This window comes from Ictalurus punctatus, chromosome 22, assembly GCF_001660625.3.
Source record: "Ictalurus punctatus breed USDA103 chromosome 22, Coco_2.0, whole genome shotgun sequence".
NCBI lineage: Eukaryota > Metazoa > Chordata > Actinopteri > Siluriformes > Ictaluridae > Ictalurus > Ictalurus punctatus.
The window spans coordinates 17830585-17858050 of NC_030437.2; the positions used below are offsets into that span (position 1 = coordinate 17830585).

General features: G+C 40.5%; 2 protein-coding genes and 1 long non-coding RNA gene across 8 annotated transcripts in view; all 3 read left to right on the forward strand.

The window, feature by feature from the left end:
• Positions 1-20290, forward strand: part of slc39a14 (solute carrier family 39 member 14) — a 35168-nt gene extending 14878 nt beyond the window's left edge. For 3 of the 4 annotated variants that reach the window (XM_053674317.1, XM_053674319.1, XM_053674320.1), the window contains exons 4-9: positions 3405-3574; positions 9141-9263; positions 11163-11327; positions 12209-12407; positions 12757-12941; positions 13648-20290. In XM_053674317.1, coding sequence (XP_053530292.1) covers positions 3405-3574; positions 9141-9263; positions 11163-11327; positions 12209-12407; positions 12757-12941; positions 13648-13800 — 995 coding nt within the window. In that variant the 3' untranslated portion in view covers positions 13801-20290. Of the gene's footprint in view, positions 1-916; positions 1087-3404; positions 3575-9140; positions 9264-11162; positions 11328-12208; positions 12408-12756; positions 12942-13647 lie in introns of all 4 variants that reach the window. The other variant, XM_053674318.1, reaches the window with a different exon arrangement.
• LOC128628929 (uncharacterized) lies at positions 1093-2922 on the forward strand. The gene is made up of 2 exons (XR_008393202.1): positions 1093-1715; positions 1758-2922. It is a non-coding gene; the product is annotated as an uncharacterized LOC128628929 (long non-coding RNA).
• Positions 20291-24204: 3914 nt separating the features above from the next.
• Positions 24205-27466, forward strand: part of susd2 (sushi domain containing 2) — a 32453-nt gene continuing 29191 nt past the window's right edge. The window contains exons 1-5 of one of the 3 annotated variants that reach the window (XM_053674557.1): positions 24205-24574; positions 25362-25560; positions 26616-26764; positions 26852-27019; positions 27204-27378. In XM_053674557.1, coding sequence (XP_053530532.1) covers positions 24502-24574; positions 25362-25560; positions 26616-26764; positions 26852-27019; positions 27204-27378 — 764 coding nt within the window. In that variant the 5' untranslated portion in view covers positions 24205-24501. The remainder of the gene's footprint in view (positions 24575-25361; positions 25561-26615; positions 26765-26851; positions 27020-27203; positions 27379-27466) is intronic. The other 2 variants (XM_053674556.1, XM_017451936.3) reach the window with 2 other exon arrangements.

Below are 27466 nucleotides of genomic sequence, written 5' to 3' on the forward strand. Positions count from 1 at the left end.
CTACAATTTGGCATAAATTTACATCATCGAATTTCCACACTTTGAGTCAGTGTGAGGATGAGGAAAGCAGCCTATAAACTCCAACTTATCATCAGCGCTGAGCTCCTGCCTCGCCTCGAGGCAGCGTCTCTATACTCCCTGTCCACCAAGGGAAAGGGGGAGGGAAAGAAGGACGGTGAGAAGGACAGAGAAGACCGAGGGGGGAAGAGAGATGTCAGGATCAGGATGTAGGGCAACGTGTGTGTGTGTGTGTGTGTGTGTGTGTGTGTGTGTGTGTGTGTGTGTGTGTGTGTAAAGTGATTATATAAGAGAAGGAAGTGTAGAGACGATGATGCATGATCAGGCGTTACAATGCAGAGGTGGAAAAAATAATGATTCTGATTTTTTTTTTTTTTTTCTAATCTGAAACCCAGTCTGGGGCTTCTGCCCATCCACTTAGGGGTTAGTCCAGTCCGTTTGGGAGTGTTTGCCTGTCTTGGGGCTTTTTCCTCACCTGGGGACTCCTGCCTCTCTTTGGGGGTGCCTGCCCTTTTGGAGGCTCCTGCCCATTTAGAGGCTCCTGACTCTCTCTGAGTATCTGCCCATTTGGGGGCTTTTGCCCACCTGTGTTTGTTTGTTTTTTGTTTGTTTGTTTCACCCCCCCTAACCTGGGTTTTTTTCCTGTCTGGAGAGCTGTTTCCTAACATGTGGACTCTGGCCATCTGTGGGCTTCTTCTTAACTGGGATCATGTGCCAATGCGGGAGTTTCTTTCCCAGGTTCTTCTGCCCAGCTACGGTCTTCTGCCCATTCTGGGGCTTCTTCTCAGCTTTATTTCTGCTGACTCGAATATTTACTGAAGCTAAATGACACACGGATAATAAAAACAGACAGTGTGTGTTTATGTTTCTGATTTTTCGTGTGTGTATGTGTGTGCAGTGTGGGGTTTTGCTGTGCTCAGTGTAACTGTAGTGAGTGTGTTTGCTCTGACCGGTGCATTTGTGGTGCCACTGATGAGGACACGCTTCATGCGCAGAGTCCTCGTCTTTTTCATCGCTCTGTCCATCGGGACGCTCTTCTCCACCGCTGTCTTCCAGCTGCTGCCGGAGGTCCAGTATACACTCTCTCTCTCGCACACACACACGCACACACACACACAGTGTGTTGTAAAGGTAATACTGGGCTCCACCCCTCACCGGTGTTGTATCACACGGGGAGAAACTACTAAACCTCTGTGGTTCTTTCCTTTTTTATTTCATCCGATCACTGGAACTGGAAATCTGTTTATCACACGGATCTGAAATGACCCGGAATCTGAAATGATCCGGAATCTGAAATGATCCGGAATCTGAAATGACGAATCAGATGATGTCAATGATTTAAAAAATATATATATTTTCACTTTTCAGTTGATTCAGTGAAATGTTTGTATATGAGCTCATGTTCTAAATGATACATAAGTGTTGAAATGTTTTCCTTTCAGCTTCTTTTTCTTTTCTTTTTTTTTTCATAGCTTTTTTTGTTTCGTTTGTTTTTTTTTTCTTCTTCTTTGTTTTGAAATTTGTGGGGGTTTTTTGACCTTTTTGTGTTTTTTTTTCTTTCTTTCTTTATCTTGTTTCTCATCTTTTCTTTCATTTTTCATGTTTATTTTTATCTTTCCTACTTTCTTTCTTCTTTTTCCGATTGAGTAATATGGGTCAACTGTAGACTTTACTTTCAGGGTCACATTTAGCAGTAGGTTTAGTCCTTATTTGTTAAACAGAGCACTATTTAGCAGCAGGTTTAGTTCTTATGTTAAACGGAGCACTATTTAGCAGCAGGTTTAGTTCTTATGTTAAACGGAGCACTATTTAGCAGCAGGTTTAGTCCTTATTTGTTAAATGGAGCACTATTTAGCAGCAGGTTTAGTCCTTATTTGTTAAATGGAGCACTATTTAGCAGCAGGTTTAGTCCTTATTTGTTAAATGGAGCACTATTTAGCAGCAGGTTTAGTTCTTATGTTAAACGGAGCACTATTTAGCAGCAGGTTTAGTCCTTATTTGTTAAATGGAGCACTATTTAGCAGCAGGTTTAGTCCTTATTTGTTAAACGGAGCACTATTTAGCAGCAGGTTTAGTCCTTATTTGTTAAATGGAGCACTATTTAGCAGCAGGTTTAGTTCTTATTTGTTAAACGGAGCACTATTTAGCAGCAGGTTTAGTCCTTATTTGTTAAATGGAGCACTATTTAGCAGCAGGTTTAGTTCTTATTTGTTAAACGGAGCACTATTTAGCAGCAGGTTTAGTCCTTATTTGTTAAATGGAGCACTATTTGGCAAAGATGTAAAAATTGGCACATGCTTTAGATTTAAAGTTGTATTTTGAGCTTGAATGGCTCAGTGATAATTAAGGCATAATTACTGATTGATTTGGTCGCGTGAACCTGGAAAAAAAGGCCAGTAATAATATAAAGAGTTCACATTCATGAAAACAGACTTCATTCATTCGGGGGTGATTATGTTTGCATCCTCTCATTAACAGGGGTAATGAAGTGTTCCTGTGAGACTGATAGTGTGTGTGTGTGTGTGTGTGTGTGTGTGTGTGTGTGTGTGTGTGTGTGAGTTAAAATGACGGGGTTCGGTATAGCCTGAGGTTTTCACATGCTCTGAGGGACGAGCGAGTGTGTTTAGAGGAGGAGAGGATGTGAAGGAAGTTGTTTGTGTGTGTGATCATGCATTCGGAGTGTGTGTGAGTGTGTGTAGCCTAAGGAACGGAGCTACATCGAGGGGCAGAGTGTAGCCTGAGGGAAGGAGCGAGGAAGAAACAAGAGAAAGAAGACTGTCTGTGTTCACTGGTGCATTTTAAAAACAGAGGTCCTTTTTGTTATTGTTGGTTTTTAAACCTTACAGTAAAAACAAATCTCTCTTCAAGGTTTTCAATGACAGCATGATGTTTTCTAATGACTGGTGGTGAAATGGCGTACAGTACCGTATTTTCCAGATCAGACTACCATAGGACACCTGCAAATAAATCAATCAATCAATCAATCAATCAATAGTATGAATTGTCATACTGCAATTCGGCTCATGGGGGAAATATTTTGCAAGGAAAAAAAAAAATGTCTGGAAAATACGGCTGAAATTCTTCAAACGACAAAATGTCACTTGGCACTGACTGTGCGATCTGATCACGTGAGATCTGATATGTGCACTGTTCACGCACCCTGCACTACGGGATTTAAAATTTTAACCTAACAAAACCTTTTTTTTTCTCCTCTTTCTCAAGGTCTCAAAAATGCACTGAAAATCTGTAACCACACTAATGAATCCTGATCTCTCTCTCTCTCTCTCTCTCTCTCTCTCTCTCCCTCTCTGTATATCTATCTCTCTCTCTCTCTCTCTCTCTCTCTCTCTCTGGGTTTTGTGCCCCTCCGGCCTGCGTGGGCTCAGTGTGGGGTTACGGGTTCGTGTGTGTAACGGTGATCTCGCTCTGTTCGCTGGTCGGCGCCTGCGTGGTGCCCTTCATGAGGAAAACCTTTTACAAACGGCTGCTGCTCTACTTCATAGCTCTGGCCATCGGCACGCTTTATTCCAACGCGCTCTTTCAGCTCATCCCCGAGGTAGAGTTCACATCCACCCATTTGATTAATGGAAGTACTCCACTTGTCTTTCAACCTCCATCTCTCTCACTCCGCCGCATGTGAAGTGTGCGTAATTACCCCGGACAGGAAACGCGACACGTTTTCTCGTACGTAGAAGAAGAACAGGAAACGATTTACTCGCAGCGGGACCGGAGACGATTTCTATCCTTCCAACTCGCCGTCGTTTCACTCGTTTCGTCTCCTCTCTCGAATCAGAACCCTGACCGGCGATCCTGCTTCTGAGTCTAGGATCAAAACAAACATGGCGTAAAGCATGTCCCACGTCGCGCTTCGATTCTGGATTCGGATTGGTTCAGACGGTGCTGATTTTAGTTTTCGATAAAACGAGCTGATACTCACAGGTTTATATTAATGCTCAGTATGTTATCGTTTCTATAGTAACCGCTCATTCACTGAAACTATTATGGCATACGCACCACACCAAAAGGTCGTAAGTTCAAATCCCAGCACTGCCAAGCTTCCACTTCTGGGCCCTTGAGCAAGGCCCTTAACCCGCAAATGCTCAGTTGTATAAATGAGATCACTGTAAGTCGCTCTGCATAAGACAAATGTAAACAACGTAAAAACGTGTAATCATTGACGTTTAAGATTTATGGAAGGAGTCTCCAGTATTAGTAAGTTTGTTTCAGCCTTAGTAAAGTCTTCAGGTCTTAAAGGCTGGTGAGGGAACGACTGTTTATAGCAGCTGTAGCGTGAGCGAGAACAGGAACGAACGTCTTTCTCAGACGTTCCACAACATTAAATGTATAAAAAAAAGTATAATACCGTGATGTCGGAATAATCGAATAATAAATAATAATAAAATAACCAGGTTGGTAACGGTAGCTCCGCATCGCGTCGTTGATTATCTTCCTATACCCGCACGCCCCCGAACGTTACATTCCTCACACGTTTTAAACGTTTATGCCCCGAATTCCGAACCTGCCCTTAGACTTCTATTATAACCGAGTACGGAGTAAATTTCCGGATTTCTGTTCTTTTTTTTTTTTTTTTTTTTTTTTTTTTTGATCAGTGCAGGAAAACGTGTCGGTTCTTGTCCAGCGTAACTGAACGTACGCTAAACGTGCGTACGTTGAAAAATGATGTCGTATTCCATTCATCATCCGTGTGTTTATGCTGCCATGATGAGCAGAGAGAGGACCAGCGGGGAAATCTCGTACACGACAAACACGTTGGAGTGCACTAGCAAGAACTTAAAAAAAATATATAATAATAATAATAATAATAATAATAATAATAATTATTATTATTATTATTATTATTATTATTATTATTATTTTTTTTTTTTATTTTTTATTTTTTTTTTTTTCATTAGTTAGCGAACACCGCTACATTTTACTTGGGTTATATAATCATTGTTCAAGTTTACAGTGTATAAAAGTACATTTAATATCATATTGAATATATAATATAATTATATTCATATAATATTGAATATCAACAAAAACTCTGTCCCCATTTGTTGTGATGAAATTATCTAAAGCAAAGACGCCTTCGGAATATAATGAAACGAAAGATTTATACTTTAGCCGAGCGTAAACTATATAAAGCGGTAAATAATAATAATAATAATAATAATAATAATAATAATAATAATAATAATGTCAGTTTTTAGTGTAAACACTATTAGTCTTGTAAAAGTGCTTTTTTTTTGTTTGTTGTTGTTGTTTTTCTGTAATAAACGTATGAACACGGTGGCTTGCAAGTGCATTCAACCCATCTGGGATCGATCAAAATCCATCCGAATGACCAATATTAATTAAACACGCATAATTTTCCTGTCCATACGTTTTACCTGCAACCTCATGATCCATTTCGTTGAATCAGCACAGGGGTTGAATACTTTTGCAAGCAGCTATGTATCCTGTGTATATACTACCTTTTCTTACATTTCGATGCAGCTCAGAAGTGCTTTACAGTGTGACGTAAAACATGAACTGAAAGGTCGTCAGAAATAAAAATATTAAATTGAAATAATCCTAAAATAAGGAGATCTTGTTCCCGAGTTCAGATTCGTGCATGTGGGTTTCCTCCGGGTTCTCCGGTTTCCTCCGACCTCGCGCAGACATCCTTGCAGGTGGATTGGCTGCTCTGCGTTGGCATTAGGCGTGCTGGAGTTTACTGGCGTGTATCCGGGGTGTGTTTCCGGCTCACGCCCGGTCTTCCTGGAACGGACTCCGGATCCAACCCTGACCGTATTAGCCGTGACCGAAAGAAGACAACAATAGCAAAATAATAGATATGTAACGGTATATTTAAACATTGCCGCACATGTTTAATAATATCCAAGTCCCTGCGGTGTTCAGCCAATAAGAATACACTGTAAGGAGAAATAAAAGGGCTTGTCGGTGCACTCCGACCAGACCGCATTGGGCGAACGGCGATATCCGAGTTCATCATGGCAGGATAAACATTTCACATGCTCAGATTCTGAACTAAATATAAAGCAGTGTAGGTTTTCTTGTATTTTCACCCAGTGCTGCTGTGGACTCCAGGATTTTCCCACCCAGCTCTCTCCAGAGCCAAAGAATGAAAACGTATACGTTATAAGTAGGAGAACGGACATTTAAAAAAATAAATAAATAAATTTTAAACGCAGCTGCGCCTTAAGATGAGTGCGTGAGGGGGTGGGGGTATTGGGAGGAGGGAAATAATAATAAAAAATCTTTAATTGAAATGATTTGTAATATTGATTTTCTGGTTTTTAAATCAAAAGTCATTTATCACGAATCAAAAACGTGTCAAAAAAATTCAACAATTCTCGATTTCCAGGACGCACTCTATACATCTGCATGTCCTGATCAACCTTCGTTTAATTAGAAACGCTGATTTATTTCTTTTTGATTCTTCAGACGGAGAGTGGGGAAAGCCTGGGGAGCTACGTGAGGAGCTGTTTAATCCCAAATCAGCCCTCAATCCTTCCCTATGAATCTTGGATATCTGGGGAGAAAAGTAAACAAACAAACAAACAAACAAACAAACAAACCCTTTAAGGCTCATAAATAAGCCAAGATTCTTAGGGAACGAGTTGGGAGGTGATCTGGATCTCAGAAGACAAAAATGAAAATGCAGCTAACGGTGACTTAACGTGAATGGAGTCGTGCTAATTGGTAGCTACCGGCTTCTATTTCCCGTTAGCTGCATTAGCATGTTTGGTCGAGCCGTTTCTTTAACGTTCCTGGTTGGGTGTATTTAATATGGATAACGTACCATATTTTCTGGACTATAAATGATTAATTCATTCTAAATTCCGGCCCTAAATACGTATTTTTACAATTGTTATTAGAAATAGATAACAAATAAAGCCGTATTAGTATTTTTATTTATATGATCTCTGTAGTATAGTGGAGCACAATTTCCATTGCTACAAAATTTCTACTCTACTCTAATAAATAAATAAATAAATAAATGAATGAATAAGTGTTTTATATAAATGGCAAAATACAATGCAGGCATACGCAGAAACGATTAGCTTACACATTGTTTTGCTGTAACCAGTGTTTGGGGGGTGGGCGGTAGGGGCGGGTGAGTCCAGAAAATATAGTATATATCTGTATACTCTAATATAATGCACTAATATACTGTAAATGTATATAATAGAGTATACTCTAATATATTATTGGATATTGTCATTGAGATATGGATTTAGTCATGGGGGCGGGGGCGGGGGGGTTGGCCCAAATTGTCAATCGTTCAAGACGTCTAAGGTTTGCATTGGAGCTACGAGGCGAATGGAACAAGTAATGGAAGCGTCGCGCTACCAGTGTAGCGTTGTGCCAGCTGCATGTCTAACTCGTCACACACTTGCCTTAAGATATCAGTATTTCATAAACAAGCAGGAGATGCCGTATCGTATGGAAAGTTTGATGCAGTGACCCCAGAGTCGAAGAAAGTAATCCAGCTTCAAGATGGAGCTCTTGGTTTTTAACATGACGTGATGTCCTTTTGTCCAGTTTTACGGATGTCCGTGTGTTCTACATAGTCCGAGACCACTTAAACGTGTCTGTTTGAGAGACTTAACGAGGTGTGTGCAGGAATGTTTTGGTTTTTTCGCCCACTGCTGCACAATCCTGAAGGAATTCAGACTAACCCTAGCCCTAACCCTGAAGGGATAGCTGCACGCCCCTGACAGAATTCCGGCCAATCCGACACGCTCCCGGATGGATTCCGGCCAATCCGGCACGCCCCTGGTGGAATTGTGGCCAATCCTGCATGTCACAGTCCAGCCACACACTTCTACACTGAACAACTCCCCCAAGCTCTCTGAGGAAACTGTGTGATTATTTAGACCGGCAGTTTGCAACAGCGCAGTGCTGAACTGGTAGCTATATACAGTACTTCTGTTAGCTACATTAGCCTCGTAGCTCCAGTGCAAAACCTAAAAAAGCAAACCTGTCTCAGCTGCTGGATATTTGGGATGGAGGAGAACACAGATTGGGCGATAAAACAAATAAAATCCTGACATTTCTGTTTTATAGAGGGTTTTTTTTTTTTTTCTGTTTTAGTGTATCAGACTCCAGTCCTGTGTCTCGCTGTGTGAAGAATATACTCCTGTAGTGTACACACAAACTCTGAAGTATACGAGACCAAAAGGATTCCTTAAGGGTTCTTTGAGTAACTAAAGGTGGCTGGCTTTCTATGGTTATGTACCTGAAACCTTGCACAGAACTTTTAAAGGTTCACCTCTAGAGGAACAACCCACCCCCCCCCCCAAAAAAAAAAAAAACACTTTTAATGTTCTATAGTAATACTTTGCTTAAGTGTGAAGTGCTAACACCCAGGTGATGTGCTAGAATCACTTAGAAATTAATTGAATGTTCCTTTAAAAAAAAATAAATAAATAAAAGAAGGGGAGGGGCAGTTCTTCAGTGGTTTTGGATAGCTTTCTTAAAAGGTTCCGCTTGGATCCCTTTCTGAAAGGGAAAGCCTCAGATCTAGGGGTGTGCATAGACCCTTTAAAGGTTCCCCTTTAGAGGAACTAACCAAAAAACACTTTTTAAATAAATAAATAAATAAATAAAGACTTCTAGATTTATACTTTTTCCTAAGAGTGAAGGATTAATATCCAGATGATGTGCTAGAGCCACTAATGAATAAAGGGTCCTTTTAAGATTAAGAGGTTTGTCATAAAACCCCTTAGATGCAGGGTTCTTCCTAGAACCTTAAAAGCGGCCCTCAGAGGAACAAACTGAAAACACAAACTTCTGCTAGATGAAACTTTTTTTTTTTTTTTTTTTCTAAAAGAGGCGGAGCCACCAGAGACCAGTTTGAAAATTTGCTTAAGGTTAAGTCTCCAAGCGAGAACGCAGTTACGGTTCTGCACGATATAGACGAGATTACTAACCTACAAACATCCAGGTGCTACATACGAGTGCGTAGTGTATATTGTGATCACACCGCGTACAATTTGAGACACAGCCCTGGAGTCTGACGTGCTTGTTCTAGAATAGATAGAAAACGTAGCTAGTAAATGGCGTGCGTGTTTTTGGTTTTTCAGAAGTAAACTGACTTTCTTTCTGTGCAGGCTTTCGGTTTCGACCCCATGGAGGCGTACTACGTGTCCAAATCCGCCGTCGTCTTCGGAGGTTTCTATCTGTTCTTCTTTATGGAAAAAGTCCTCAAGATGATCCTCAAACCGAAACATGGGGTGAGTGTGAGGCCGCGGAAGTGTTATTGTGTTTTACAAAAACGCATTTATTTATTTATTTATTTATTTATTTATTTATTTATTTATTTGGCAGTTAGGAGTCTGGTAACGTGTTAATGATGGGATTTGATCACAAAACCTTCTGGCCATTCTCACAAAGTGATGAACGTTCCAGAAATGTCTCTCTCTCTCTCTCTCACTCACTCACTTACTCTCTCTCCATCCATCCATCCCATCAATCCCATCCCATCCCAGTAAATAAACTACTTCCCCAGTTAGGACAATCGGTGCAAGAGGAGTTTTAGCAAATGACCAAAAAACTACAAAAAAAAAAAAAAATGAGAGCGAAGAAATGTGAGTAAACATTAGGCAAGGTTGTTAATAATACTCACAATAATAATAGTCATAATATTGTTGTTATTAAGGATATATCACCGCACATACAAAGAGGGTATAGGCTGATTATTATTTATTTTGTAAACCGCCTTCCCAGTTTACTCACACACCACTTTATCTGTTTTATAGGGGTGGGTGTGTTTTTAAAACCACGTTACCGGGTGCGTGTCAGACACGGATTGACCTCTGTCTCAGCTGTGTAACCTGTTTAACAGGAAGTGCGGAACAAATAAAAGTGACGATTTTCCGCTGACTCAGGAATGTTTGCGCACAGTCAGAGTAACGTAGTTAGAGTTTCTTCGATTGATTTATTAACAAAACAAACACCAATCTAAAATTCCCACCAGTTTCCAAAATGAACCAGGCACTAAATTCTTCGCTCAGACGGTCACACCTGTACGCTATTAACACACCCTCTTTTTTTTTTTCTTTTTTTTTTCTTCCCGTGGCCTGCATCGAGCGCACACGTCACATGGGAATGTCAAAAAGCCGGTCGTTTCAATACAAGTTCATTCAGAAGTACTAAAGCGTGAAAAATGCTGACTCGGCCGGAATTTCTATCGGATTTGACACGTCATTAATTGGTACATAACGAAAAACATGGATATTACTGAAATGACGGTACATTTATATCAGAGTATATACATTAGTGTAAATGAAATATACGTAAACTTACGGACAATTACAGTATATTAAAAGCACGTTCTCCTATCGATCGCTTGGAGGGTGTGGTGACTAAATTGACTTGGCTTTCCTGATTTAGTAACTGATGAATCGTTTGTCATTTAAGGACACGCCTTTTAGAGGAAATAGGTGTTCCAGTATAATCAGTTACAGCATTAATGCTATGCTACACCACTATAGATAATGAAGCCACAGAAAAGAAACCATAACCTTGGCTTTATAGTTGTCATACCATGATGTTATGATTTATAATTTCCTTCCTACCATTGATAGTTTTTGTTTAAGAATATATAGACAAATAGACGACTGCTTGAAGCCGTGGGCTGCATCCCAAACCGCATACTTACCGTCTATATAGTAGCTGTGATGCATGTATTTTTCCCCACTCCAGGCCTATAGTAGGCAAGTATGCGGTTTGGGACGCAGCCGAACTCTCTTGTTCGCTGTAAAATGTTGAGCACTGCCGTGTGTGTACGTGTCCTGTCGCAACATGCGGTGAAAACTCTCACACGACGTTCATAAGGTGATTAATGCGACTAAAACAGGAGTACTCCACCTGTCTTAATTTGATTAGTGTTTACTTCAAGTAACTACCGTGTAAACAGCAATTTTTTTTTTATTATCTTAATCTGATTAATCACAGTATTGTCTTAATCGGGTTAATAGTGGATTATTGTTGTCCATTTAAACGTACTGACTGTTAAAACATGCTCCCCCTTGTGGTCAATAGGAAACACTACACTGACTTTTTAGAGCAGCTTGTACAGTAGTTATTCTTGTCGAGTCTCATCTCTCTCGCTCTCTCTCTCTCACTTTCAGGGAGGACATGGTCACAGTCATTTCCCAGTGGGAAACGGCGACATGGAGGACGGAGTGATGGAGAAGCTGCAGAACGGACAGGCAGGAGGAGCGGTGTCCTTGCCTCAAGTAGAGGGAGAGATCAGAGAGGACGACAAAATGCTGAGTACCGGACAAACGGCGCAGGTGAGGACACAGGAAGTGAAACGGATGTCTGTACTCGGTCTTCATGCTTTATTTATTCACCACTTTATTACTCGAGTACAATTCAAATCACAGAATTTATTATTTAAAATATATATATATATATATATATATATATATATATATATATATATATATATATATATATATATATATATATATATATATATAAAAAATTTTAAACAGGCCCTTACTTGCACTAATGCAGTTTCATTATTGTATATATTACTTATTCATGCTTTTGCCTTTTTATGACCTTTTAAATTTTTTATTTTTTAAAAATCTGAGGATTAAAACTGAAAAGCATGAGAGGACAGAAATATAGAGAGAGACCATGCAGTTACAGTATTAACATTCAAACCTTGGGACATGCAATGCTATTAATATTGAGTCTCCCACTATTCACGATTGATTGTGCTCTCTCTCTCTCTCTCTGCCCCCCCCCCTCTCTCTCTCTGCCCCCCCCTCTCTCTCTCTGCCCCCTCTCTCTCTCTCTCTCTCTCTGCCCCCTCTCTCTCTCTCTCTCTCTGCCCCCTCTCTCTGCCCCCCCCTCTCTCTCTCTCTCTGCCCCCCCCTCTCTCTCTGCCCCCTCTCTCTCTCTCTCTCTCTCTCTGCCCCCCCCCTCTCTCTCTGCCCCCTCTCTCTCTCTCTTTCTCTCTCTGCCCCCCCTCTTTCTTTCTCTCTCACTCTCTCTGCCCCCTCTCTTTCTTTCTCTCTCTCTCTGCCCCTCTTTCTTTCTCTCTCTCTCTCTCTCTCTCTCTCTCTCTCTCTCTCTCTGCCCCTCTCTTTCTTTCTCCCTCTCTCTGCCCCTCTCTCTCTCTCTCTCTCTCTCTCTCTCTCTCTCTCTCTCTCTGCCTCTGCAGGACTCTCAAGGGGGGTGTTACTGGTTAAAGGGTCGAGCGTATTCTGATATCGGCACCCTGGCGTGGATGATCACTCTCAGTGACGGACTCCATAACTTTATAGACGGTTTGGCCATCGGGGCCTCGTTCACTGCCTCGGTGTTCCAGGGAATCAGCACGTCAGTGGCCATCCTGTGTGAGGAGTTTCCCCATGAACTGGGTGAGACACACACACTCACACTCTCTCTCTCTCTCTGTCAACCTCTCTCTCGCTTTCTCTCAATCAAACAACCAATTTTCACACTGATTAGTGTACACACACATATATATATATATATATATATATATATATATATATATATATATATATATATATATATACATATATAATATAAAATATACAAATATAAATATTTCTACTGCCATTTCTCAAGCCCAGAAGCAACAACATTAGCCATTGCAACACGCTTATAAGAGACAAACTATAAGCAACATAAGTGACATTTCTTTTTCTGTATATGTACACAACTCACAAACTCTCTCTCTCTCTCTTCCTCCTCATTGCTCAGGTGACTTTGTGATCCTGCTGAACGCAGGAATGAGCATCCAGCAGGCTCTGTTCTTCAACTTCCTGTCAGCTTGCTGCTGTTATTTGGGAATGGTCTTCGGGATCCTGGCAGGAAACCAATTCTCGCCGAACTGGATCTTCGCTCTGGCAGGCGGAATGTTCCTCTACATCGCGCTGGCTGACATGGTGAGTGTGTGTGTGTGTGTGTGTGTGTGTGTGTGTGTGTGTGTGTGTTACGTTCTCCATCTAAATAAAATACATAAAATATCTGTTCTCAACAGTCTCCGCGCAGTAAAGTGTATACAGGGATTTCTCACATAGCTGACAAATGGACCTAGTGCATTGCTAAAAATATATACTATGGGTATTATTATTATTATTATTATTATTATTATTATTATTATTATTATTATTTGTGCTGTTATATAAAAATAGAAATGATAATAGTGGTGTAGCTGAAGCAGTAAACACTTGCAGTTCACAAGAAGAAAACCCAAGTTTTAGATCATATTACTCGCAGCTAATTTCATTCATTTACTCTGAGCAACAAAATGTAAAAAAGAAACGATGAATTATTTTATAACCTGAATCACTTCTAAGGTATAATTTAACTTTAATCCACGTGTATTTCACATGTGTATTGATTCAGTTTTAAGATGGAGCTTGGATTGTTTTAGCTCTATGGCATCTTTGTCTATTCGTATAGATCAGAAAACGCATAAACAAGATTGTTTGACACTCGACAAAGCCAGTGCTAACCTGGAGGCTTTAGGCTTTCTTTATTTGTTAGCTACGTTAGCTCGGCAGCTCCAGTACATTCAGCTGAACGGGTCCTCTAAAGCATGCTTTAAAGCAAGTGTTTTACGATGACCCGTCTTTTGTCTTTGATCAGTTTCCTGAGATGAACGAAGTGAGTCGTGAGGAAGAGGAAGCTGGAGGAAGCGCGAGCCTCGTGACCTTCGCCATCCAGAACGCCGGCCTGCTAACCGGTTTCAGCATCATGCTCCTCCTGACCGTTTACTCAGGACAGATACAGCTCGGATAGCACCGGACATGATGGAATCGACTCGACCATTTTAACCTTTAACCCCGGCCTCGGATTGAGGATCTGCCCATTGAGAAGTGAGTGCAGGACTCGGATTTGAGCTCTACGCCTGAGATTAACTGTGCAATGTTGAATGAACTCTGAGGAGCTGCTGATAGGCTCGAGGGGGGGGGAACCTCACTCTGAGCCAAACTTGAACTGACGTACAATATGCATTTGTGATGTTTTTCCTTCGTTTTCTTCTGTATCGTGACCTTTTTTCTTTGGTTTTCCTCGGACTTGTCTGTCACCATGATGGACCGGTTTGAGGCGAGCGCTTTGATCGTCTAATAGTCCACACGTGATCTGTTTCAGCTCCATGTTTGTTTATTCAGCCGTCGTGTTTTTTTTTGTTGTTGTTTTTTGTTTTGTTTTAACGCTCGAAGTTTGGTTTCACTACCATATTTGAAAAGTATTTGAAGTTCGCTGACCGTGTTGTAGACTAGCTCAAGTCCTATACTGTCCTGTGCACTAAAAAAAACAGGTTACTAGTTTTATTCTCCGGTCCTGCTCCAAACAAATTCTGAGATAAAACATAACAGTGCAAATGTCAAACTGGACGACTAGACTGCAAATCCATACGTTTGTTCTCTGCGCCATATAATTAAGTTCCAATCCTGTTTTCTACACACCCTTGTTGACTTCCCCTAACAACTCGGAGATACTCGCAACCTAACGGAAGGAAAACCGTGCCGTTAAAGCCGTTTCTTCAGAACGTTTGTGTGTCTTTTAGCGAATTTATGACCTTTTAAGATACATTTTTTTTCCACAAACGGCAAGATTTTCTCAGAGATCCTGCTCACAAGTTTTAGCAAATGAAAGTCAGCTAGAGGTATGTCAGTTTAGCTTATGCTAGTCAGCTAGCTGTCTTTAGCAGATGAACATTTATGACTTAAAATCCTGACAGGGGAGCTCCTGTTCGATTTTGCTCAAAGAGGCAAGTTTTTCTCCGATCCTGTCATCAGCTGATGTTAGCCAGCTAGCTAGAAGATTACATGAAATCCTCTCAGGTTAGCTTCTATTAACCTGCTCACTATTTGAATAGGTTTAGCAAATGAACTTGATCACCTAAAATCCTTTCAGAAATCCTGTCAGATTAGCTCTGGTTAGCCAGCTGCTTAGCGATAGTGGCTGAAAATGTATGAAAATGATATAAAATCCTCTCAGAAATACTTGCATTGGTTACTAGTCTCCTTCTAGCTAGCGCTGTGATTTTAAAATCCTGCCAGAAATCTTGTCATTAATTAAAGTTCTCCATCTAGTTAGCATTAAGATAAAAAAAATAAAAAATCCTCTCAGAAATCCTGTCAGGTTTGTTCATGTTAGCTAGCTAGCGGATAAACATTCCCGAATAAAATCCTCTCAGAAATCTGGTCAGATTAGCTCAGGTTAGCCAGATGCTTTTAGCTATGATTTTATGATTTAAAATCCTGTCAGCTTGGGCCATGTTAACCTATTCACTAGCAAGCTAGCGTTACCAAATTAACTTTTACTAATACAAGTCTAAATTCTGTCATTAATTAATGTTCTCCATCTAGCTAGCATTACGATTTAAAAAATCCTGTCAGGTTTGTTCATGTTAGCTAGCTAGCGGATAAACGTTCCAGAATATGACTTAAAATCCTCTCAGAAATCCTGTCGCTAGTTCATGTTCCCTGTCTAGCTAGCATTATGATTTAAAAATTCTTTCAGAAATTTTGTCCGGGTATTTCATGTTCGCCTTCTAGCTAGCATTAGTGGATAAACATTCCAGAATCTGACTTAAAACCCTCTCAGAAATCCTGTCAGTCTCGCTCATGTTAGCCAGCCAGTTTCAGTGAAGGATGATTCATCACAAAAACCCCCCAAAACAATCTCTGAAAAGATAGTGGCAGGGATTCAAACCCTCTAGAAGAGTTCACAGTAAGGGGAAGTCAACAAGAGCGTGTTTTATAAAGTAGTGAAGTTGTACGTCACCAAAATATCTACTGAAATATTACAGAATTCTTCATATTCTGCTATCTCGTTACTAAATTTATTAACAATGAGCTGTTCGCATCTTGAAAGACGTATATAAATAATGTAGTTTTCTCAACTGGAATTTGTCACATTCTCATGCTACTGTAAACATGCTAATTTATCCCTTAGCTTTTCCAAACAGCATTCCAGAGCAACTCAAACAGCACAACACAACACGACGCCACCATCCATCGTGCAGGCACTATTGTGTGGCGATGTTTTCGTTTATTTATTTCGTATATTTGTATTATTTCTCAACGAATCAGAAACTGACGTCTAGTAGACCAAATATGCGCCTTTATTTTACGTTTGCTCCGGTGTTCTTTCCTTTCCCCGATGTAAAGTCGTCTTTTGTCCATCGCTGTCATGTCTGTATATGATGAGGTTCTCGTCCTGACACGTAGTCTCGTATTTATTTCAACTCTGCTGTACGTATAATACACGGGAGCTGTGTCCGTGTTCCCTTTAACGTGATATGGTAATACGTAACACTTTACATTACATTAAGCGTCCTTTAACTATTTCCTGTGATGGATAACATTAGCAAACCACAAACTTGAGCATTTTTTACACCATGCGAACAAACTTAAGACTTGTGTAAATGATTAGCATTATAAACTTACTTATGGTGTATTAATACTGATGGTGATGCTGATTTAATATAAACAATCATTCCCTCACCAGCAGCGCTTTTCTCTCGCTCTCTCTCTCTCAAACAACAAACGAAGCTTGTCATGTTCCCTAAGAAACCGCAAAAAAAAACAAAAAAAAAAAACATCTGTCTAGAAGACTTTCCTACGTTGGAAAACTTTAGTTCCAGCTTTACCTCCGATTCTAACAACACACTGAAACTGGAGACTCCTTCCAGAAACATCACAATGTAACAATTAGACTTCTCCGTTTTACGTGGCGTGTCCCTATGAACGAGTTGTTACTATAGAAACGGTAACGTATTAGTGCAAGTGCGTTAATATAAACCTGTGAATTGAACTCGAGTCAGAGCTGCTGTTGGAGAAAATGTATCGAGGCATTCTGACCAATCAGAATCGAGACTCGACGATGCTTTGCTACTTTAGCGTTACGTCCGATTTGATTAACGCTGAAGTTTATGGTTTGTTAATGTTATTTTACACCGAACCTTGTGAAAGGGTTCATTTGGTTCTGGATTGGCATCGTGGGGTCATCAGGGGTCACGGTGAAAATCTTCTCTTCCAGCTAAAGGAATAACAAATTTAAAAAAAAATTTTTTAATTAAAAAAAAACTTGTTCAAACCTAAATTTAGTTTAAAAAGGGAATTTGAGTGGTATCGTATCGTACACAATATAACATTTCTTTTAGTTCTCCGTTAGTGTTCTAAAGGGAACAGACTCTTTGAGTACACCTCCCATACAGGTCACTTTGCAGGTATCCAGATGTGGTCCTGTTGTGGTTCCTTTCCTTTGATGGATAGATTGATGAATTATTGTGCAACAGATGAGCTACAGCCAGTAATTGTACACCTACATGGTAGGGTTTTAACTGATAAAACAACCAGTGCAGGTAGGATATGCTCCAAGCTAATAAACTAGTTATCGAGTGACCAAAATGTTATCAGAAAGACCCTGGAAGACATGTGCTACAGTACACCAAGTTACTTTCATGACAGTATTTTGCTTTTCTTTTTCTTTTATTTCTTCAATTTTTCAGTTCAGTGAATTTTGTCTCTGGAACATGTATTTTGAGTTTTTACCTGCAAGGGGACCCGCGGCCTGTGTTCTTCGTACGTGGATTACCGAGTTAGCTGGATCGGATTATTGGCGATTTTGCACGATTATCGGTTTGTTTTCCCAACACAAGAAGTCCGTAAGCTTAGAAAATGGCTTAGAAAATCATGCGCCGTATATCTCGTAATATATCTCACACTTATTCAAACGACGTCAAGTAATTCTGCTCTCGTCTAAAGAAAAGCGGCTGGAGTTTGAGTTGCTACTTGCAGCGTAATCTTCGACGATGGATATTTATTTACTTAAAGATTTAGTATGGGATGAGGTGAGACATTACAAGTGCCACTTCAGCATAAGTATATGACCGTTACACATGTACTCTAATGAGATAAAGAGATGAAGGTTGCTCTACTCTCTGTACTTCTTCCTGTTGCTGGAGTGCTACTATTAGGGCTGTTACCTAGTATAGATTTTAAAAAATAATGGGAGGTACATAATCGGATACTCCTCTTGACTGTCCCACCGCAGCGTCGAGGAAAAGTTACGGTTACTTTTAAATCTGAGAGTTCTCTTTGGATATGCGAAAAAAGAACCAAAAATGTGGACACAATTTCATCAGTTCATCGACTCGAAATGGCAAATACAGTTCGTTTTGCACAAACATCGGTTTCCTCAGTTTATACTAAACTGTGTAGGTCTCACTACATTGTGCTTAAAATAATATTAAAGAAAAAACAAACCTTTTAATGATCTCTCCAGGCTTCTGTACCATTCGCCAATCGTTCACTCAGTGATTACGAAGAACTTCATTATAGTGTTTGGCTTGATCACAGTTGGTGAATCTTGTCTATCAAGTATCATTTTTATCTCGGAATCATAAATCAACGTACGAAGAACAGGGCCCGGTTTTTGTATTATAAATATTATTTTTATTATTATTATTATTCTTTAGAATCGTTATTAGTAGTAGTCTCGGTTACAATGAAATATGCTGTGGTGTATGTCAGAAACCACGCCCTCTTCCCTACATGGTGCACTATTTTTTTTCCATTTAGTTGTAATGAAATCCCACAATGCATGGAGGGTCGGTGATGTAGCTTGGCTGCCGTCATGAATCCCCACAATGCATTTTGTCAGAGGACAACGGCATTTCGTGCGGGGGGGGGGGGAGACAAGATTATTGGTGATCTGTGATGGGTGTGAAATATTTATTATGGGATTAAATAAAAGTGGGTGGAGCCGTTTATACATGGCAAAATGTGTCTGGATCTTCAAACTGGAACATTTCGTTTTCTTTTATGTTGGTGAAATTTTGAGTCCGTATACGTACACGGATGAACGTGTGGGTTGTTTTTTTTTTTTTTTGTGTGTGTGTGTGTGTGTGTGTGTGTGTGTGTGTGTGTGTGTGTGTGTGTGTGTGTGTGTGTATACCAACATGGTTTTTGTTTTGTATTGCTAAAAAATGGAATGAAGTGTATGTGTACTTTACGTGTGTATGTGTGTCAGCATCAGAATTCAAACCAACGTGTATTTAAATGAACATTTTGGCCACAAATGAAACGTACACAATTATCGTCCGTACCCGAAACGTTTAGCACGATGCTGAATTGGTAGCTTTTATTATGTACCAGCTCCAGTTCAAAAATGAAGAAACAAAACTGACATGACGCCTGCTTCGGCTAATCGACTGCATTTGGGGTCAAATTTGGGAAACTTGTGTACACTTCATTCCATTTTTAATTTTTTTTTTGCCAAACTTCTCCTTTAATCATGACCAAGCCATTGTTTCAGCATCAAGTGTTTGAAAAATGTTTCTTATATATATATATATATATATAATTTGTTGTACTCAAGCCATCAATGCAATAGTTTGTGCAATGAATTAAATGACACAATTTCAATGCAAAGACAAAATGTAAAACGTGTTGTAGGTGATTATAGGCTGAGTAAACTGCAGGCAGGTCTGTTAGATAGAAACCTCTTGATTAGCAGTTAATAACAGTTATATGTATATTAATTATTTATAAAGCGTGATATACAACAGTGCTTTGCTTTAGGAGAAAAGCGGCTTTCTCGGCTGAACACTGTAGACTTTATTATTATTATTATTATTATTATTATTATTAGTTTATTCGGACCTCGTTGTTACTGTTAAGAATGTCCTGGAGCTCGATTTAACCCTGACTGTCCTGACATTATTATTAAAGGAGCAGTTTGTAATGCTGTCTGTGAAGTGAATGGCAATCCCCAGTAAAACATTTATAAGTCACGCCCCCAGATGACCCCACCCCCTCTGTCGAAACTACATTTGCCTCTTAAGGAAAGCATTTCAATGGAAAGCAATTGGCGATACTGATGAAGGGGCTGAGATCATTTCAGGGCCAGAAAGCCTGAAATGAAGACTCTAGCAAGATCAGCTTACACTGCATTACACAGTTTTTCCTCAGTTCTCTTTTAAAGTAATAGGTCGGTTCGTACAGGCCTGAAAACAATCTTCAACATTGCAAACTGCACCTTTTTAATATTTGTGACATTTTACCATGAAAGTAGTAAACAACATTTAAAGATACTTTGATCCTTGGAGGAAATTTAGTAAAATAGTAAGAGCTGAACCTTCATAAACATGTCCAAATGATTCTGTTCGCAGCTAAAGTCACCAAACTTCTTGTTATTGTGTGTCTATTAGTGTTTTTTATTATTATTATTATTATAATGTATAAATCACAATCTTTAAAAACTTGTCTCCTAATTGTCTTGTTTTTTTTTCTGTCGTAGCCTCAGCAAATACACTTCTAAACTATGAACTATGGATTATATAATGTTAAGTGTATGATTACAGTGTGTTTACAAATTACTTTAAAGGAACATTTTGGATTAAAATTGTAAAAATCCGCCACAACAGGTTTATTAGGCTAATGAAGCTAACAAGTACAGGAAGCTTATAGCCTCCGGTTTCGCATCAAACAAATGAAATCATAGCGAATGCCGTTGCACTTCCTAGCCATTGATATTATTAGATTATATAAGGTTTGTAAATTAAGTGTGTAATAAGAAATAGAAAGAAACAGCAAAAAATATTTAAAGTGTCTGTGAAATCAAAATTGTTGTTTCAGAGGTTTTTTTTTTTGGTAACTGTAACTTAGTGTTATTTAAGCCAACCTAATAGTTTGGATGGATGGATGGATGAATGGATGGATGGGGGTAGTTTTGGACATATTCTCTCAAGCCATTTCATGAGGACAGTATGCCAGGATTTTTATATATTCATGAATATGCTAATTAGAAACGCCCACATGTCCTATTATCAACGAAAAGCGCTAAATGGCTAATTTACTGCTAATAAAGTAGCTCGAAAGTCGTCTGTACAAGCCCAGGCTGTAAACTAGAGCAGTGTTTCCCAATCGCGGTTTCTAAGACGTTTATAAAATGCTCAAATGTGTATAAAACACTTAATATATATATAAATATATAAATATATATATAAATATACATATATGAGAAATATCCACTGAGTGCGCGCGCACCTACGCAAACGGACGAGGCGTTTACACTTGACGCGCTCGCCGCTGTAATATTCTTTGAAACGGAAGGGGGCGACTCTGAGTAATCGTCCAATAGACCAACAGGAAGTAGCTGAGAGAAGTAGTAGTTTGTCGACACAACCATAGCAACGCTTACAAACATGGCGTCTCGCGTGGAGTTGCTGAATGCCGAGGAGGAATTGTTGTATTTGTTGGTGTAGATGTTTCATTCGAATTCATTTCCGGATCCGGCGCAGCGCGGCAAGTTACAAAAGAATGCCGTGCAAACCGCCATGCGGAAAAATGCCTCGCGCGCTCGACCGCGCACTGCGCGATGACGTCATTTATGCCTCGCGCGCTCAACGCGCTCGACCGCCCCCTCCGCGATGACGTCATTTATGCCGCGCGCGCGCTCCCTCGCGCTATTCCGTACGCGTCACGTATAAACCAGGCTTAACGCAGTCTAGCATTACGGTTTGTGTAGGGTGCACAAATTTTTTGGAAAAAATTTCAAAGCTGACTGAAAAAAGGTTCGCTGAACTAGAGGACTTTAATTTTGAAATAAGAGGTTCGTTCCTCATCAACCGTGGTTGCCATATCTGTGGTTTCCCCTCGAAATGGGGATACATTTTGGGGTAAATAGTAATTGCTTGCTTTATTATGCAAGCACGTGGGCTTTGAATAGGATTTAAATGATGTAGTGAATTAACAGGTGAAATGGTTGGTTATTAAATTTTAAAATAAATAAGTAATACAGATAGACTACATTCGGTGAAATATATGGTGCGAGTCAGTGAATTGGTTCATGCTTTCTCATAAAAATAAAAACATTATTCGTTATTTATAACAATTTATGTAGCCTAGTGATACGAGACCATTTTATTCTGTTTGTTAAAAGAACCGTATAAGATAATTGTGTAGCTTTATTATTGCTGTGATGTTACTTAGACGTTGGATCCGGAGCCTATCCCATGGACGCCAGGTCATCACAGGGCATCATGCATGCACACGTTCACATGTTCACAAATTTATGAATAATCACCAATCCACTGGTATATTTTTGGACAGTGGGAGGAATCTGGAGAACCTGGAGGAACACACGAGGAGAACTTAACTATGTCTTAGAGACCCGGATCGACCCGAGGACCCTGGAGCTGTACGTCGGAAACGCTACCCACTAGACCACCCATATTATGCGTATAATAATTCAACTGGGGCGGAGCTGGGACAGCGGATAGCGTTGCCGCCTAACAGCTCCAGAGTCTCTGGTTCGCTCCTGATTGTATGTTGAGTTTCTGTTCCATGTTCTCCCCGGGTCTATGTTGGCTTCCTCCGGGTTCTCAGATTTCCTCCCACTGTCTAAAAACATGCCAGTAGGTGGATAGGCTGCGATGAATTTCCCCTAAGTGTGAAAGAGTGTGTGTACGGTGCCATGTGATGGACTGACACATATCCAGGGTGTGTTCCTGTCTCACGTCCAGTCTTCCTGGCACCCTGAACAAGATGAATTGGTTACTGAAAATGATATTCAACAAATGATAGCCGTGACCAAATAAGTGTGTGTGTGTGTGTGTGTGTGTGTGTGTGCATGGTGCTCTGCATCCCATTCAGGGTGTGTTCCTGCCTCACACATAGATATCCTGGGATAGACTCCGGATCCTCTGTGACCCTGATCAGGGGTCAAAGTGAATATATATATATATATATATATATATATATATATATATATATATATATATATATATATATATATATATATATATATATAATGTTTGTTAATGTATGTATGTTTACATAAAATATTAATTAGGGATTAAAGCCCCATTGTTAAAAGCTCTATACAAATAGCATTTAAATGAATGTGTGTATTGTTGCAGGAGATTTGGATCTCAGGAATATGTAGCCTCAGCTCTGCCGTTATTTCCAGCTTAATGTCAAATACAAGCTGAGGTATTATGTGATGTTATGTGGAAAGGATTAAAACTGTGTTATGATTAAAACGATGTAAAGATCCTCAACCTTGACAGCCCGGGGAAACACAAAGGTCAGGAGAAAAAGAGGGCCAAGAAGAAGAAGAAGAAAGGGGACAAGCCAGTCCCCAGGTACCCAGCAACGCACCCAGCAGCAGGGAGCAAGACGGGGACTGGAAAGTCTTCTGGTTCGGGGGCCGCTAAGGAAGCTGCTAAGGAACCCAGTAAAATCATACAACCTGTTTTTACAGCCAGCGCTCAGAAACCACAATCTCTCAACCTCCGTGTCCCGCTTTTAAAACCTAAATAAGGGCATGTTTTCTGTTTTCTACATGCAGCTTCAGAGCTAGCGCTCGTAACCCGCATCCGGAGACCTTTGAGAAAGCGTTGCGGTCTAGAGCAAACGGAGTAGCGAGTAGAGCATTAAAAATTGAGATATGAAATTCAATAGTATGTATTAATATATGAATTTAAACGTATAGATATTACAGAATATGTGATAGACAGTAGTTATGATTTCCCATCCATCCATCCATCCATCCATCCATTTTTCCGTACTGCTTCTCCAAACGGGGTTGCAGCCGCGCCTGGAGCTTAACCCGAGATCCCGGGTCACGATGTGACGGGGTGACGACACATTGCAGGGCACAATCACACACCACGGGTAATTTGGACACGCCAATCAGCCTAGTGCATGTTTTTGGACTGGGGGAGGAAACCGGAGAACCCGGAGGAAGCCCCTGAAGCACAGGGAGAACGTGCGGGCTCTGCGCACGCGAGGTGGAAGTCGAACCCCGACCCTGGAGGTGGGAGGAAATCGTGCTAAACACTAATCCACCTTGCTCCCATATTTATATGTATTAATATATGAATTTAAATGTATAAATATTACAGAATATTTGACAGGGTAGGTATGATTTTAATATTTAAAACATTGTTTTAAAAGTGGAGTATTTGGAGTGCTAGTCCTGGGTTGGTTATGAGGTGTTTTTGTTGTTGTATTCTTCTTTTATTTATTTTTTTTTAACAGACTTGGCAACCCGATTACCAGCTATTTTAAGAGGCCAAAAAAAAAAAAAGTCTACAGTGTGACCATTTAGTTGGAGACATTTCTACCATATCTACAGTCAATAAAGCATTTGCAAAACTGAAGCTGTTTTTTTTTTTTTTTTTTTGTAACTTCATGTGTAACTTCTTACAGTTTACACATGTAAACAAAGCAGTTTCAGGTTAAACAGTAACAAAGCAGTTCTGGAGCAGAGTGCAGATGATTATCAGGAAGACCTTTGCCACAATGTCATGGCTCAAATGCACGTTTACACACACACCCCTGATCTAAACACGTACTGGAGTGGTTAAAGGGACGTTAGGCCAACCGGTTCCTGTTCCTGTGTGTGATTTGAGGCTTTGGTGCAAACAAGAGGCACTTTATGGATTGAAAAAGCTGTGTGAAGTCAGTGTCAGTCAAAATGCTCATGTACAGAGTGCTGACTTTGTGTTCAGTGCTGACTTTTCTGGATTTGATCTCACAACCTGCTGCAGGTGAGCACACACACACACACACACACACACACACACCTGCTGAAAAAAAGAATAGAAACCCTCTAGAATTTGTAATGGTTATAATGGGAATTGTATTGGTTTTAATGGAAACTCTAATGGTCCCTGTGGGTCTCTACTGGTAATTTGTTGCCTTCTATTTGTGGCATGTTATGTCTAGTGGATACCATTAAGGACCGGTAATGGTTTTCATGGTTAGCTGATGGTTTGTAATGGTATTTGTAGTGGGAACCATTAGGATTTCTGTGATAGAGTTTCTGTTGTTTTTTGTTTGTTTGTTTTTTTTATTTCAGCAGAGAGCGAGAGAGAACAGTCTGTTAGTGGTGCAATATAGTGATGACACATTGTGATGACACTCGACTGCCTTCATAGTTGCGTTGTAATTCCTCATACTGAAGGCGTTTGGGTATATAGACCTCCCCGATGTGTTTTGAGATCAGACTCGGGGATGGCGAGGCTTGTTTTTGCCACCCTGTGCCACCCAAATCGAAATCGAAAATGAGCTCAGAACATCCTGGACGTCTGACCCCGTGTTTTTACCTGCAATTATTTATTGTTTAATTATTATTCGTATTACTGATATTATATCTGCACTCTGTCTGATAACAGTGCTTAGCCGTATAATCTGTTTATATGCATGAAGAATACACTTGAACTGCAGGTAGAAGGTACTGGTACTGTGACACTGTGAAATGATTATTATTATTATTATTATTATTATTATTATTATTATTATTATTATTATTATCTGTTCATCTCCCTCCTCCAGCTCAGTCTTGTGAAGGTCGCTGTGGTGAAAAGTTGGCGTCCTGTTCCTGCCACCCGACATGCGAGACCTTACTGAACTGCTGCACGGACGTGAAACAGTTCTGCCTGGACATCTCACCTCACTCCGGTTCTCTGCTCGGAGGAACCGACTTCAAACTGCTCAACGTCAAGTTTGATCAGAACGTCAAGCTCACCTGCAGGTAAGAAGGGACTCGGGGTTTACTAAGGATGTTTTAGGAGATCGTTAAACATGGCGGTTCTGTCCTGAAGAGTCCCAGACGCCCGCTTTATATTTAGGCTTGCACCGTGAGCGTTTTGCAGAGCAGTCTGCAGAAGCAGCCCCACAACATGACGCTACCACCACCATGCTTCACGGGATGTAGGGTGTTCTCAGGGTGATGATTGATGTTGGGTTTCCGCCAAACGTAGCGCTTTGGGACAAGGCCAAAAAGCTACATTTTGGTCTCATCATACCAGAGAATCTTTTTTCGTGCCTTTTGGTAAATTTATATGCCTTTTTTTTTTTTCTTTTCTCAACACTCTTCCATAACGTGCAGATTTGTGCCGTGTCCCGGGTTATGGTTGCGAACATCTTGTTCTATCTGAACTATGGATCTCTCCAGCTTCTCCATGGCCTCTTGGTGGCTTCTCTGACTAATCCGGTCTTTACCTGGTCACTGACTTTTTGTGGACGGCCTTCTCTGGGCAGATTTTTTTTAAAAACTATTTTTAATGATGAGGGACGTTTGGGATATTTTATTATAACCAAACCCTGATTGATTACATTTCCAGAACATTCCTGGACATGCTCTTTTCACGTTTTCGTGTCGGATAACCCTAGAAAAACTATTTTGACAGATCAGGTAATGTAATAATGTAGCTTGAAAATGTATCCAAGTATCTAGGTTTTTCACAGGCCTAAATCGTAGCACACAAGTTAAATTTGGTTTATTCTTTAACTGAATTGGTTTCTAAATGGTGGGGGGGTGTGGCATGTTAGCTTAGTGGTTAGCACGATTGCGTCAAACCTTGAGTTTGCATGTTCTCCCTATGCTCCGGGGGTTTCCTCCCCAAGTCCAAACATGTGCGTTGTAGGTTGATTGGCATTTAGAAATTATCCGTAGTGTGTGAATGTGTGCGATTGGGGTGGTACCCTATCCAGGGTGTCTTGTAGGCTCCAGGCTACTTTGTGTAGGATAAGTGGTATGGGAAATGGATGGATGGGTTTCTAAATAGTGTGTGTGTGTGTGTGCAGGTTTAAGTCTGAGATCACAACTCAGGGCTACGTGGATGCAGAAGGCGTAGGTCACTGTATCTCGCCCCTGCTGTTCGAGTCCGGCTGGATCCCGTTTAAGGTTTCCACTGACGGACTGAACTATAACCGAGCTGGACGATGGCTCTCAGGTCAGACTCGCATCTCAGTCTAACTACTAATTATTTCGATTCACGCTGTGATATTATATGACTGGCTTCTTGTGATCGGATGATCAGTGCACCACAGTAAGCTGAGTGCGGAGTATAAGCTCCTCCTGGTGAACGGGACTCAATGGCAGTATTACGGTACGCCGGGCGTCGGTGGGATTCTCCTGATGGTGTGGAATTCGTCTCTGATTAAAGCTGCGAGAGTAAACCTTGAGCTGTGGGGCTATGACGAGTTCGGTAAGTGGAGCAGAACCATCCTTATTTTTTTGAACTATAGCCGACTGCTTTTTAATTCTCGACGTTGTCCCGAAAGCTCACACGTTCACCACTTGAAATCCAGTTTAACCGAAGATGCCGTGTGACGATCACGAGAGACGTGTTTTTACGTACACCGACGCTGATGTTCTTCTTCTGACCACAGGAGAGCCGTATACCGATCGATGGAGGGCCGAGTGGAAGTATCTGTACTCTGTAGGGAAGAACGTGAGCAATAACGGGGCGTTCAGCTTCGTCCCAACACCCATGGAAATGCCGCTGGCGCTGTGGCACATGGGCAGCATGAGGGTCAGTCCAAGCACCGAACCTGATGGAACATGGTACGTTTTCGTCCTCATTTGCGTTCAGTTCACGGTTATCTCCAGTGACTTGCACCCGAGTTCCTTTATTTTAGAAGGAAGGATAGAT